The 14,604-nt window shown below is 50.0% G+C and overlaps 1 protein-coding gene across 2 annotated transcripts; it reads right to left on the bottom strand.

Annotated features, from left to right (window-relative positions):
* Nucleotides 1-1,332: 1,332 nt before the first annotated feature.
* On the bottom strand, nt 1,333-5,467 carry Pars2 (prolyl-tRNA synthetase 2, mitochondrial). Of its 2 annotated transcripts, none has more exons than XM_052176894.1 (2): nt 5,426-5,467; nt 1,333-3,450 (listed from the first exon to the last, which is right to left on the bottom strand). In XM_052176894.1, exon 2 carries the CDS (start codon nt 3,435-3,437, stop codon nt 2,010-2,012), a length of 1,428 nt encoding a protein of 475 aa, XP_052032854.1. In that variant the 5' UTR covers nt 3,438-3,450; nt 5,426-5,467; the 3' UTR covers nt 1,333-2,009. The 2 variants fall into 2 exon arrangements, with proteins under 2 accessions (XP_052032854.1, XP_052032853.1); XM_052176893.1 differs by having other exon boundaries at nt 5,409-5,465.
* Nucleotides 5,468-14,604: the final 9,137 nt, after the last annotated feature.

Genomic DNA, 14,604 nt, shown 5'->3' with positions numbered 1-14,604 from the left:
TTAGGCAGAAGTCAAGCAATGTAGTACGAAAGGCACAGCTCAGGGCCAGCATCTGAATTCTAGCTGTGACACCCCCTCCCCATAGCTGTGTGTCCGTAGACATTTGGCTAAATGGAGCTGTAAAGTGTAACAGCACTGGCCTTGCAGTGTTAAGGTCTGGAAGCAGCATTGGAAGGTGCCACACAGCAGTGGCCCAAGGGAGGCCCTCAGAAAACCAGACCATTAAAAGCAGAGGGCTGGCATCAGCCTGGTACCCACTGGAGTCACTCAAATAACCAACTACAATGTGGCTGGGGGTCGGGGAGATGATCTTACTCCAGCAGCTCTTGATCCTGACTGCAACCAGAATCTTCTGCAGGCTTTAATCTGTGTGGTACTAAGCAACAGCCCCACTGGAACCAGCTCTGTGAGGGGCTCAGGGATGCCAACTGCAGTAAACTAAGTCTGTCATGCAACCAGACCCCAGCTTGCTCTCACAACTCCGAGTTACAAAGGCAGATCACTTCTCATGTCACTTGAGACCAAAATGCCCCAAAGATACCACCCAAAGAGGCAGTATTTGGGTTTCAGAGGGTTCATTTCACAGTCACAGAGTCCCATGAGCTTGGGTGTAACAGCCTGGTCGCAGGAGCATGTGGCTGTTCACTGATGCCTCGCCAGAAGCATGATGGGAAAGGCAGGTGTTTGGCCCACTTTCTCCTCAGTCTGTCCAAATGCTGCGATTCTACAGTAATTTTACCCTCAAACACACAGCCGAGTTTCCCAGGGCATATATCTGCCAAGCCCTAATGGCTCCCAGGACCAGCTTTGGAGCCCAGAGACCTTTTTATGATGATTTACCTTCAATGGCAAGTTGTTTGGATTTAGGGCCGCCTAGGTTTTTCTGAGGCTCACCTCAGATGTGTCTGTGAGAAGCCCATCCAGGGTGTTAACCAAGGTGGGCAAGACCCACTGTTCCACGGACGAGGGAGCTGTGCATGTGGGGATCTCACAGGCCTAGGATGGAAAGCCCGTCCAGCTTCCTCATCTGGATGCTGGAGCAATGAATGGGGGCGCAGTGCAGTGGAATCTGGCCTCTGCTCCCAGCTTCCCATAGAATCTGGTCAGCTCTCAACCAGTCGCTCTCCAGTAGCAACAAGGTCACAGTGGGGCTGGGGCATGCTGCTCCTGAAGTCTGGAATAACTGTTTAAAGCATTTCCCAGTCCCTGCCCCTCCCCAGTGAGGTGGAGGAGGAGAGCAGTCTACTGGGTTTACTGCTGAAGCAGGTGTCATCTTTGGTTCAAGTTAAAACACACACACACACACACACACACAGACACACACACACAGAGTTCCTCAAAGGCTTGGCTTTATTCAATCAATGGAACATGATCTCAGTGCTGAAGTGACCCAGTAGGCTCAAGTATCTGGAGGTAGCTTTGGGCCATCCGGCATTTATGACAACTTCTGGGGAAGCTTAGAGACTCGAGCAACCAGATCCAGGAGGCTCATGCAGCGGCTCAGTGAGAGCCCCAGGACCTCACAGACCTAACATCATCTTCACGTCCAGATGAGCATCCCAGGGCCCCCCGCAGGGGTGTGGGTGTGCCAGATTCCTGGCTCTGCAGCTCCACCTCCCCAGTGAAGGGCCACCAGCCCTGCTCTCTGGATTGCATGGAAGGCAAGGCGTGTGGTCAGGCTGTGGGGTGGGTGGAGAGCATGGCCCCAGCTCTCAACCATTCTCATCTTACACCCAGACACTCAGCTCAAGGGAAAGCGACCTGGGTCTCTCTGTCACCTTTCAGCCCCCCTAACATATAAAAGGGAATGGCATATGGTAGCACAACCAGCCCGGCAGAGGAGGAGTTAATGACTCACTATACGCCATCACAAGCGGAGGAGTAGTTTTCCCTAACATGATCTCTCCTTCCATGAGACGCCCTTCCCGGAGAAGCTACCCAGGACAGATGTGGAGGGATCTACAGTGTCAGGGTGAACACCGAGGTGAGGAGCAGGTGTGGTTGGGCACTTAGACAACATGCACGCCAGTCAGTAGTTCCATGACTCCCTCTCTGGTGAGGAAGACCACCTCACCAGTATTCTGGGACCAAACCTCAAAGTGTGCTGGGTCCTCCAAGGCCCTCTTGCCTGCAATGATCACAAAGGGGTAACCCAGCTTGTTGGCATCTTTCAGCCTGTTCCCAATGGTCAGGTGGGTCCTGTCATCCAGCACGACCTCCCCTCGGAGCTGAGGCACTGCCTCGGTGACATCATCATATAACTGCTCCACAATCTCTGTGGCTGCCGCCTCCTTGCTGCCCTTCTTAGGGGGAATGACGCAGACTTGGTAAGGGGCCAGGAGGCGGGGCCAGCGGATGCAGTCTTCTGTAGAGAGAACTTCGATGGCCGCAGCCAGGATCCGAGTGACCCCCAGCCCGTAGCACCCCATTTCACACAGCAAAGATTCCCCATGGGCATTGTTAAAGTGGGCACTGAAAATGGAAGAGTACTTGGTACCGAGGTAGAACGTGTGCCCCACCTCAATGCCTTTGGTTTCTGACAGTGGACCCTGGCAGTCAGGGCAGATCTTTTGTGACAAATCTAGTATCTCTGTGTTGGCTGAGAAGTGGCAGCTGGGACAGACCACAAGCCGGTCCTCTCCAATGTCCACTGGTAACTGGAATTCATGGGACATTGTGCCTCCGATGCTGCCCACATCTGCCCTGGCCTTCACCCATCGCAACCCCAGCCTGTCGAACAGCCTACAATAAGCATCACACACCAGGCCGTAGGTCTCCTGGGCTGCCTCGGAGGAGGAGTCAAAGGTGTACATGTCTTTCATATAGAACTCCCGGCCACGGAGAAGACCAAAACGGGGCCTGGGCTCGTCCCGAAACTTCCTAGTAACCTGGTACAACAGCAAAGGAAGCTGCTTGTAGGACAGGTTCTTCTGGGAGGCAACCAGGGCTGTAACTGCTTCCTCGTGAGTTGGTCCCAAGCAGTACTCCTTGCCATGCCTGTCTCTCAGTCTCAGCAGCTCCCTGCCCATCAAGTCCCAGCGGCTGGTGGCCTGCCACAGCTCAGCTGGGCTGAGGCTGGGCATGTTGATTTTCTGCCCACCGATGGCCTGCATCTCCTGGTCTATCACCCGCACAAGCTTCTCCACAGCACGAACTGTATAGGGCATGAGGTGGTAACAGCCAGGACTAGCTGGAAGGATCAGGCCAACCTGCAGCATCAGCCGCTGACTCCTACAGGTCAGATCGCTAGCTTTGCCGTCCAGAGAAAGCACCTGGTCTTCCCGAAGGTTCTGAGGCTGGAACATGCGGGACAACACCAAGCGCTGCCCTCTCCCGGATGCACAACGGTAACCCTTGTGGATGATGTCCCTGGAGTGATGGAGGCTGCAGGGGGCCAAGGCAGACAGGGTTCTGCATCTTGTCAGCAGACCTTCCATGACACCCTAGAACCTGGAGAAAAATGAGTCGCATGGGGATAATGATGGTTAACTGGGTTCTCAGCGTGGGCTCCAAGATGTGGAGCCTTCCCTGTCTGTTAGCCCAGTGGATCACAGTACCACTTAAAGAAATCCATCTGGGTATAGTGACATATGCCTTTAATCCCAGCACTCCAGTACTTGATAAGCAGAGACAAGCAGGTCTCTTTGAGCTTGAGGCCAGTCTGGTACACCATGAGTACCAGGACAGTAAGGGATATGTAGAGAGACCTTTTTTAAAAAAACAAAAACAAACACAACAAAACAAAAAACACAAAAAAACCAATAGCAGCAGCAACAACAACAACAGAAAATCATATTCTTCTGATTATGAAAATGTTACCAGCCTGTGGTGGAGACAGCATCCAGCTATGCATGCACAGGCTCTAGATAAGGCAGCCTAGGTTCTGAACCAACTTCCACTGGCCACGTCCTGTAGCCTGGCGCAGGCTACCCTGTGTCTACCCCTGTGCACTAAAGATTCATTGTGAAATGATACAACCATCAGATTTGCTTTGTACATTTACTGCAAGAAGTTTTTAAAGGTAGGAAAAATTCTTATAACAGTTTTTGGCACATGCCCTGTGCCTGGTGTATGCAACTATTATTAGTTGATAGTTTAGGTCACTGGGGAAAGACCCAGAAACAAATCAACTGTAATCTCACAGGCAACAGCTGAGGGCAGTTTTTTGTTTTGTTTTTTGCAATTCCTTGTCTCAGTCCCCACTAAGTCAATATTGCTAGGCACTGTGGCTCGTCTGTAATCCTAGCACTTAGGAACCAGAGGTAGGAGGATCAGCACAAACTCAAGGCCAGCTAGGTTTGCACATCTGAGTTCCAGAACATCAGAGGAAATGAAAATCTGCCTCAAATCTGCTTTCTAACTGCCCTTTTCACCACATTCCTGATCAGTCTGCATCTTCACTCTCCAAACTGTCTGCTGAACTTCAGGCCCACACAGTCCCCATCTCTGGAGAACATAGAACACAGCTATTAGAAACTTGGTGTGCCTCTGCAGAGCTGAGTATCACCCCTGCAAAGCATCCTCTGGCCAAACCAAAAACCTGCCCTTATCTATTCTGTCCACAGCACTGGCGCTTTATTTAGTCCTCTGGCCCTGCCTGTTCTGCCTGAGCAGCCTGTCCTGTACCTTAGTCCAGGTTACCATCATCTTTGACTCAGCCTGTTAAAACAGCCTTCTACTGGTCCCCTTGCATTCCTTCCACCTTCAACTTTTCAAACTACAGGCAACGGTAGTGACAGCTTCCTGTTGCCTTGGGAGTGTACCCGTGAGATGCCTTTCCCTTTCCCCTGCCTTCTTCCTGTTCCAGGTACACCGTACGTGAACACATTATCCAGTCAGGAAAGCTGCACACAGGGCGCTTACAATGCCTGGTGCCATAAAGGCTTGTGCATGATGATGCTCTGAGATGAGTAGGTCTATTTGTGTAAGGCGACAGCAAAAGGCTTAAGGCCGTTCTGGAATGTGGGAATTTGCCTCCAGATACCAATGTCTGCGCAGCATAAAACAGCAATGAACCTTCCAACAGCCGCTCTAACCTATCTTGGCCTTTACGAGGGGTGAGCGTACTGCCGCCACTTCACTGCTCTTTAAAACCCTCAGGAGGCTGAGCCACCAGGTCATCCCCGAGACCGTTCCAAAACAGGCCCTTCGAGGATCTCTGTGACTCTTAAGGGCCACGCAAGGATGACTAGGGGCCGAAAGTGTTGCCCTCAAACACAGCGGGGGTGGAGATGGGGAAAGGTGAGTTGCAACCGAGCACGCGACTATCCAATAGCCTGTGGTTGTGGCTGACAGCATAACACGAGAGAGCACACGCCAGATCGTGGATGCGCGTGCCCAGAAACTGTCCCTAGATTCGCGGGGCCCTTCCTAGCCACCCTTCGAGCCCAGCGGCCGCCCACGCTCACCAGCAACACAGCAATACCTGCGCCGGGCGCTCGTCAGTCACGCGAAGCCAGTGCGCCTGCGCCGACTTGGCCGGAGCCTCGCCCCCTGTGTTTCTCACCAATCGAAAAGCCGCACTCACGAAAGGGGGCGGGATGCTCTGGACCCACCCTCTGGAGAGAGGCGGGAGAGGTTTTCTGGAAAGTAAGCCAAAGAGCTTCGCTCTCTCTCCCCCCCTGCCCCCCCTCCGCCAAGATTCCGGAAGTGCCCTCTAGGAACTAGCAAGGTTCAACTCTATGATCAATCTTACTTTTAAGGATTCGGGTCTGTTTTACCGCCCATTGCTAGCTGCTGTCTTATTTTTAGGGGAAAGCAGGTTCATTGACATCACACTATGTTTCAGCTCTACCCAGTGATTAAACAAGCCACAATTTAAATGAGTTTAGGATTGTAAAAGAGTTGCATAAAGTCACAACTTTATATTAAAATAGCCAAGGAAGTCTTTTTAAATTTTTTTTCTGAAGCAGAGATGGGGTTTAATAAAGACATTTTAATATAGGCTTAAGCACCAGGCTGAGAGGAGCTCAGAAACTGGAGAGCTCAGATGTGGGTTTCTTAAAGGAGAGTCTCCCTGAGTCTTAAAGATGTGAATTGAAACATGTGTTATTGTGCCGGTTAAGAATCACTGCTGTGCTTCAGAGAACCAGTGTTCAGATCTGAGCACTCACTTCAGACAGCTCACAATCACTGTAGCTCCAGCTCCAGGGAAATCCAAAACCTTTGTTTTTTGTGTTTTGTCTTGTTTTTGTTTTTATTTTTTGTTATTTTTCAAGACAGGGATTCTCTGTATAACCCTGGCTGTCCTGGAACTCACTTTGTAGACCAGCCTGGCCTCAAACTCAGAAATCCACCTGCCTCTGCCTCCCAAGTGCTGGTATAAAGGCGTGCATCACCACTGCCTGGCTAATCCAAAACCTTCTGACCACTGAGGAGGCTCACCCCCACACATACTCAAATAAATGAAACTGTGTCTTTTATCCACTCACACGGTGTACATGGTTTACATATGTGTGTTGTGTGGTGTATTTGTGTGTGTACAGGTACATACATACACGTATGAACCAGTGTGTAGAGGCCCAAGGCTGACAGGTGTCTTCCATCCAGCTCCACCTTATATACTGAGGCTCTGAACCCCCTCTTCATGTTTTCAGGGCACCCACTTTACCTGATGAGCTGTCTGCCTGGCCCCCAGGAAATATTTTCTGAATAATTACATTGTACAAGCTACTGTTGCTGCTGTGGAGAGACAGAGAATGAGGAAAACAACTTCCAACATTCATTTTACAAGTGAGGCCTGCAAGCTATACAGTCAAACTTCAGCAGGGCAAGTGTCTTAGTTTCCTTTCAGTGGCTGTGGTAAAGATCTCAACCAAAAGCAACTTGGGGAGGCGAGGGTTTGTTTTAGCTTATGGGTTACAGTCCTTCACTGGGGTGGGGGTGGGAGGTGAAGAGTCAAGTCTAGAGACAAGAACCTGAAGACAGGATTGAAGCAAACACCATGGAGGAATACCACATAGTGACTTGTTCCTTATGACTTGCTCAGCCGGACTTCTTGTACAACCCTGGAACACACGTGCAGTGGTGGCACCTCCCACAATGCACTGGGCCCTCCCATGTCAATCATTAATCAAGAAGCTGCCTCACAGATCGGCCTGCAGTGGAGCCTGCTGGGGCTCTTCCCAGACGATGTGTCAAGTCAACACTAATTAATGAATTAGTTAATTAATTAATTAAAAGCAGGCAGCAGGGAAGTGGGGCAGTAAAGAACTCGGAAACCAAGACAAAACAGGATTTTGATAAAAATTAATTTTAAAAAATTAACCACAAAAATCCATAGAAAGGAAAAGTAAGTTGCCGGTCAGAGGCTATTAAATGTTCTGAAGACAAGTTAACTTAAAAATAAAAGGGGTGGGGAACTGGATGGTTCATAGGGTGCCCATGGAAAGACGCCAAGAAGGTGGCATTTTAGCAAAGACCTGAAGAAGGGGACCTTGTAAGCTATCTGGGGGAGAATGTTCCAGGCTTGAAACGGAGTACAGAGGGCCCTGAGCAGGAGCTACGTTCTAGTTAGTCTAGTTAGTCTCTTCAACAACAACTACACTTGATAAACTTCCTCAAGTGCGCTGCAGTCATGGCAAGACCAGTTGACTCTGAGAATGACACAGACAGTTCTCAGCTCCCCGGGAGTTTCGTGAACAGCCTGGGATCAGCAGCAACACGGGGGCTCAGCAGCAACACGGGGGCTCAGCAGCAACACGGGGGCTCAGCAGCAACACGGGGGCTCAGCAGCAACACGGGGGCTCAGCAGCAACACGGGGGCTCAGCAGCAACACGGAGGCTCAGCAGCAACACGGGGGCTCAGCAGCAACACGGGGGCTCAGCAGCAACACGGGGGCTCAGCAGAGCCCCGTAGGAATCCAGGAGAGCGGGAGCTTTACTGAGGAAATTGTCTTCACCTGAGAGAAGCATGCGCCTGGCAGGCTGAGGGACCAGGACACTCAGAGGCCTGGAGCAGAGTGAGATGAGGCATTACAGGGGTGACAGGCAGGCAGTGGGCTGCATCTTTATTCCTCACAACTCCTGATGTTACCAGAATTAGAAAGGGTCAGAACCTAGGTTCCCCAGACCCCAATAAGCCAGATCTGGCCACCCGTCCTCAACAAGCTGGGACTAGGAGCTAGCCTCCCAGGGAGGCAGACAGACAGTGAAAGGGGCCCTGGCTAGGTGAACCTCCCAGGTGATCACCTTCACTGGTCCTCACCCTCCTGACTTGAAGCAAAAACCTGGTAGCTTAAAACAAATAAAGGCCTTGTAGGTTTTGTCTCCCACCAGCAGGCTTCATGGCGCTACATCGGCTCAACAAGTCCCGGGCCTGTTCTGGATGAGTTACACAACACTTGGCTAATCAACCACCCTTGCTTTCTTCAAACCAACCAACCCAAAGTTGGGGAGGGAAAAGTCTTTAGAGGCTTGAAAAGGCTAACCCTAGACAAGAGTCTGGCCTTTCGGCTTCCCAAGTCTCCCTTCTGCTTTGCAGACGTCTTTTTCTCTGTGTCTGCTGCACACATCTGCAGCCTCAGCAGTCAGCGCCGTTCTCCAACTGCTGAATCTATCTGAGGTCCTTAAGGTTTCTCAGATGCCACTTGTGGCACTTCAGATTTTCCCTGCCTTTTAATTCTTTAACTGGCAGAGAAAAGAAACCCAGTCAGGACCTCTAGACTGTTATCAATTCAAGACCCCTAGACTGACTGCACCAAAGCCATCACTGTCTCCATTCTAGCCTGACCTGAAAGGTGGTGTGACAAATTGCAATCCACTCCCAGGAGACAGCCGTGTGGGTGGCTCAGACTTTAGTCTTTTTCTTCTCCTTAGTGTGAGATTCCTGGGGGAATTCTAATTTCTTGGGGTGCACTGTTTCCATAGCCAAAGAGGGGGACTCAAGTGCCTCTTTAAGAATATCGTCATTCCGTCTGGGCATGCAGGCTCCACTGAGACAGTGCCTGACACCCAGGCCAGAGCAATGCGGCAATCATCGTGTCCATCATCACTCTGAAGGGGGTGAGCCCAGGCCTTGATACCTCACAGTCGCCCATAGGACGATTCAAACCCCGTGCTGAGTTAGAGGAACTGGCCTACAAGAAAGGTACTAGACAACCTGGCAAGGGAGGGTGGTAGATTGATGAGATCATCACAGTCTTGAGTGGAGGAAGACATGGCTTGCACATGAGAGCACATGACTATAATGTCTGTCAGCCTGCTTAGAATGGCCAGGCTGAGCCAAGGGGTCCTTTCTTCTGTCTCTAAGAGTCATTCTGGGTCTCTGCAGGCCAGCTCTAAGTGAGAGATTTTCCTTGGGGACTGGGGTTCCACAGGTTTTACTGGGGCAATATTCTTCCTACCAGGAGAGAAATCATGTTCAGGATTTCTTGGGATCCATGTGTCCACAGGAGCCTTTTATTCTCCCTCTGCCCACACACATGGCTATGACCTTTCCCATCTGGAAAATCCAGGTAGTGTTCTTTGTACCCTGAGGTATCAATGACTTCTCAATTAGCAGTTTCCAGGCTGAAGAGCCCAGGGGTCTGGAGAGGCCTAATGACCTGCAGTGTTTTGCCATCCCACACCTTTATGCACTTACCAACAGTAACTAATTTATGCTCAGCAGCCCCTGGGGAGGCAGACCAGCATGTTATAGTCATCTGCGAGTGCACATGAGCCTCTGCAGCCTGGAATGGGGACCTGGCCAGACAGCCACAGGCAGAATAGATTTTCTCCCTGTGAGGAGTCCCAGAGACCCAGTGTCTGATCTGTCATGCTAGCGAGCCTCTTGGGAGGCATTTCAATCTATCAATAGTAACTTATTGGATGCCTTGATTTATAGCACACATTGCTAGCCCCACAAGTTAGAAAAGTTCACCTATTTTGTTTGTTTGTTGTTTGTTTTTGCTAGTTATCAAAAAGTAATGTGAAAGAATTGAGCCGCTTGCCTTGTCCCACACGCCCAGAGCCTCCATGCCTCAGTGGCTTCCCCTGGACACCCTTGGATCCTCTTGAGGGTGGCCCTGGTGTGGCTCTCCTCTGCATCCTCAGCATTGCAAAGGGCCACAGGTTTGCTTGGTTTGTGGCTTAACATATCAACCAATAGAGGAAGGGACATCTTGTCTACCCCCTGATGGCAAACTCCTCTGACACAATAGCGCGCACACACACACAAACACACACACACACATAGGATTGACGCCTCCACTTCCTCAGGCCTCTGCCTGACTGTCCCCCTTTCATCTAGGACATCCTCAGTCCCTACTTCAGCCACACTCACCCACAGTATAGCCTGAATGCCTTATGTTTCCTCTTCTGTTTTCTCTCTAGGACTTGTCACCATTTAACACATTAGGAAGGCCATCCATTTTAGTCAGAGACAACAAATATAAATATTCTCATCTAAATACAGGCTCACAGAAACATCCAAAATAGTGTTTGGCCAAATATCGGGGTTGTCTAGCTATCAAAGTCCATATGTGCTAATATCACAAAATACTTGAGATTGGGTAATTTCTAATTGTACTTTTAGGGATTTACTTATTTTTTTTTTTTTAAAGATTTATGGGCTGGAGAGATGGCTCAGCGGTTAAGAGTACTGACTGCTCTTCCAAACGTCCTGAGTTCAAATCCCAGCAACCACATGGTGGCTCACAAACATCCGTAACGAGATCTGGCATCCTTTCCTGGATGTCTGAAGACAGCTACAGATTTAAAAAAAAGATTTATTATTATATGTAAGTACACTTTAGCTGTGTTCAGACACACCTGAAGAGGGCGTCAGATCTCATTACGGATGGTTGTGAGCCACCATGTGGTTGCTGGGATTTGAACTCAGGATCTTTAGAAGAGCCGTCAGTGCTCTTAACCACTGAGCCATCTCTCCAGCCCAGGATTTATTTTTTGAGGTTTATTTTTTAAATATTATTTATTTATTATATATAAGTACACTGTAGCTGTCTTCAGACACACCAGAAGAAGGCATCAAATCCCATTACAGATGGCTGTGAGTCACCATGTGGTTCCTGGGAATTGAACTCAGGACCTCTGGAAGAGCAGTCAGTGCCTTTAACCACTGAGCCATCTCTCCAGCCCTCGAGGTTTATTTTGGATTGTGTGCATGTGTGTCTATATGTCATTATGTGAAGGTGAGCATAAAAGCAGAGCCGTCAGCTCCCCCGTGGAGCTGTTACAGGCCGTTCAGAGCTGCCCAGTGTGGGAACCGGGCTCAGGCCCTCTACAAGAGCAGTACGTGCTTTTGACTGCTAAGCTGTTTCTCTGTTTCTGGGATTATTTATTTACATATGTGTATACACATATAAATATGCATATACTTAGGGCATGCATGTGTGAGTCTCCATGGAGGCTAGAGGAGGCCATCATATCACTTGGAGCTGGAGTCACCCCAGGTGTATGGTGGAAACTAGACTCAGTCCTCTGAACGATCAAACAGTCTTAACTGCCGAGTCATCTCTGCATCCCCTGGAGACTGGGCAATTTCTAAAAAGCAGAGATGTGTGTCTTACATTCCAGGGGCTGGGGAGTCCAATGTCAAAGTACTGGAATTTGATTCTGGGGAAGTATATTCGATGATATTTTTCTTATCACTGTGACCAAATGCCCGACAGACACAATTTAAACAAGCTGTTAGAATATCCTTCAATCCAGCTCAAGTATCTATCCCCCTAGGTGCCCTGCAAACTCCTCCCTCTCTCACCCAACCCATACCACTTATTATTTTGGCCCTTCAGGGTAAGTAAAGGCAGAGCTGGGTAGCTCAGGCTGTGTGAGCATGCAATGCAGGCTTCCCTTGGCAGACGGGCAGCAGAGAGCACAGGCCAAATGGGAACCGGGTGTAACTCTCACAGATTCACCCCTCATGACCTCTTTCCACCACCCCAGTCTCGCATCTCACCTAAAAGTTCCTTCAAAATAGCACCATAGACTGGGGACCCAGTGTTCCATTAAAATGAGCCTGGTTAGAGTCCAGTTGAACCCAGCTTAATCTTTATAGACCTTGAATGTTCCCCAAACTACTAGGATTTCTGCAAGGAATGTGGCAAGCAGCACTCTCCAAACACAGCCTCCACCTCCGCCAGGACTCTCCACCAGCCAGATCTGGGAGGGGGCTGGTTCTAGCTGGGTGGGACTGAGAGCAGAGGCAGGGAGGTGACAGCTGGGGGTTGGAGTTGGGGTAGCTGTCAGGGGTTGAGGGTAGATTTAGAACAGGTGTGAAACCTGATGTGAGCAGCTGGGTGTGGCGAAAGCTCAAAGAGGTAACTGCTTCTGTTCTCATCAGCAAGCCCGCCAGTGACTCTGGCCCCCAAGAACTGGGGGATGTGGGGGGCTTGTGTCCAACCATCAACAGTTCTGGGGATCTGTTTTCCTCTGCTCATTTTACTGGTGAGCTGTAAAGTGCTAAATGTCATTATCCTCCCGTTCTCTAAACAAGAGGGAAAAAAAAAGTTAACCAGACGGAGAAGGAGATATTTCACGTCATTTGGCATCCAGCCAGCGCCATCCACGCGGGGGGGGGGGGTCCCTTGGGGGCTGACTGGGAATTGAGAGAAGCCCCACTCTGCGCTGCTTTTAGCTGCTCCGACCTTCCGACCTTCAGTGTGAGCATCCAGGCTGGGGCTGGAGGCTTGAAACCAGGTCGGGCACAACCTGGCTGGCAGTGCCACACCACAGCAGTGGAACAGGCGCAGGAAGAGGATGAGAGGGAAGGGTCTGCTCAAGGCTGCTTGGATTATTACTCTCCTGTGACCCCAGAAAACAAACTCAAATGGGGGGGTTCAGAAAAGAGTTCAACTCAATAAATATAACCTGTTGAAAAACTGATTTTTTCTTGTGTATTTCTTGCTTTATTTTAAATGTATTTCTTCTCTCATTTGTTTAGCTTTTTGTTTTGTTTTTGGTTTTTTGATACAGGGTTTCTCCATATAGCCCTGGATATCCTGGAACTCACTCTGTAGACCAGGCTGGCCTCAAACTCAGAAATCCACCTGCCTCTTCCTCCCAAGTGCTGGGATTAAAGGCGTGTGCCACCACTACCTGGCATATTTCTTCTTTCATTTGTTTAGCTTTCCAGGCAGGCTATCACTCTGTAGACCTGGAGCTCACTATGTAGCCCAGGGTGGTCTTTTTTTTTTTTTTTGTTTTTTTTGTTTTTTGTTTTTTTGGGGTTTTTTGGATTTGGTTTTTTCGAGACAGGGTTTCTCTGTATAGCCCTGGCTGTCCTGGAACTCACTCTGTAGACCAGGCTGGCCTTGAACTCAGAAATCCGCCTGCCTCTGCTCCCAGAGTGCTGGGATTACAGGCGTGTGCCACCACTGCCTGGCCAGGCTGGTCTTGATCTCAAACAGCCCTGCTTCAGCCCAAGTCTGAGTCGCTATACCGTCTATCAGTTAATTCTTCTATGATGCGGTAATCTGCCTATCTGCTGTACACAACTCTATAGACACATATAGAAGAATACACAATTCTTGGCAGTCTTGCTTTAGATGGGTGGCTAGAGTGGATGGGAACTAAGGTCCTTTGCAACTCTTAGAGCTTTGAAAAAGAATCCTGCCCATTTTTTATAACTGTTAATGTCATTCATTTGTGCCTTTTTGTTTTATTTTGTTTTTTGTTTTTTGTTTTCGAGACAGGGTTTCTCTGTGTAGCCCTGGCTGTCCCAGAACTCACTCTGTAGACCAGGCTGGCCTCGAACTCAGAAATCCGCCTGCCTCTGCCTCCCAAGTGCTGGGATTAAAGGCGTGGGCCACCACTGCCCGGCTTCATTCGTGCCTTTTAACAGATGTTCCCAGATGCTCAATGGCTGTGAGACCCAGGGGAGGGCGGGCAGTGGGAGGCCTGTGGGTCCCTGGGGTTTCATCCTTTCGACAGTTGTCCTCCCAGCACCCAGTGGGCAGAGGATTCTGCAGGGCTTGTTGAAGGGCAGCAGCCAAAAGCCAGGTCCTGGGACAGCACATTCTTTCCTACATTGCAGAGGGGCTGCTCAGGCAGCCTGAGGATGGCTTGGAGTCTTTCACTAAGTTCCTGAGGTCTCCAGTAGTTTTGTAGATCTTAACTCCGGAAGGCGGTCTTTTCCTAATTGCTGTATCTGGTCTACACCTCTCTGAAGGCAAGGCAAAGACAGGGTTGGTTCAGGTCCCAAAATTTGTTCTGGAGTTTGGCCTTTTGTCTGGCATTTGGCCTGTGCTTGCTAAAGTACTGGATGAGAAAAGAAATCGAGGAACAGGGGCCTCCTCTGGCTTTACAGGAGCAAACCTGACAAGGCGACATCCCTGAATGGACCATGAATAGTGAGGCAGGTTTGAGCTTGATCTTGGACAAGTCTTTGGGCCTCAGTTTACCTTTTATGGGATGGGGAGTTGGGAAGATGCCCGCCAGTCAGGAGGTACAAAGGCCATGGTTCTGGCTGAACAGTAGACCTCAGGGGTCCCTGGGCCACAGTCCAGGCCACCACATCCACGACTGTCTTGCAGTGCGCGGCGGGGTTCATGAGAGAGGGAAGAAGGCAGAGGACTTCCTGGGTAGAGATGCCTGAGCTGAGCCCTTGGGACAGAGATGACCGGGGAAGCCGAGGATGGAAGAGGATGTGGAAAGGCAAGAGTC

The sequence above is a fragment of the Apodemus sylvaticus genome, chromosome 3 (genome assembly GCF_947179515.1).
Source record: "Apodemus sylvaticus chromosome 3, mApoSyl1.1, whole genome shotgun sequence".
Classification (NCBI taxonomy): Eukaryota; Metazoa; Chordata; class Mammalia; order Rodentia; family Muridae; genus Apodemus; species Apodemus sylvaticus.
Note: the sequence above shows the minus strand (reverse complement) of the source record. Positions and strands in the feature narration are given on the sequence as shown.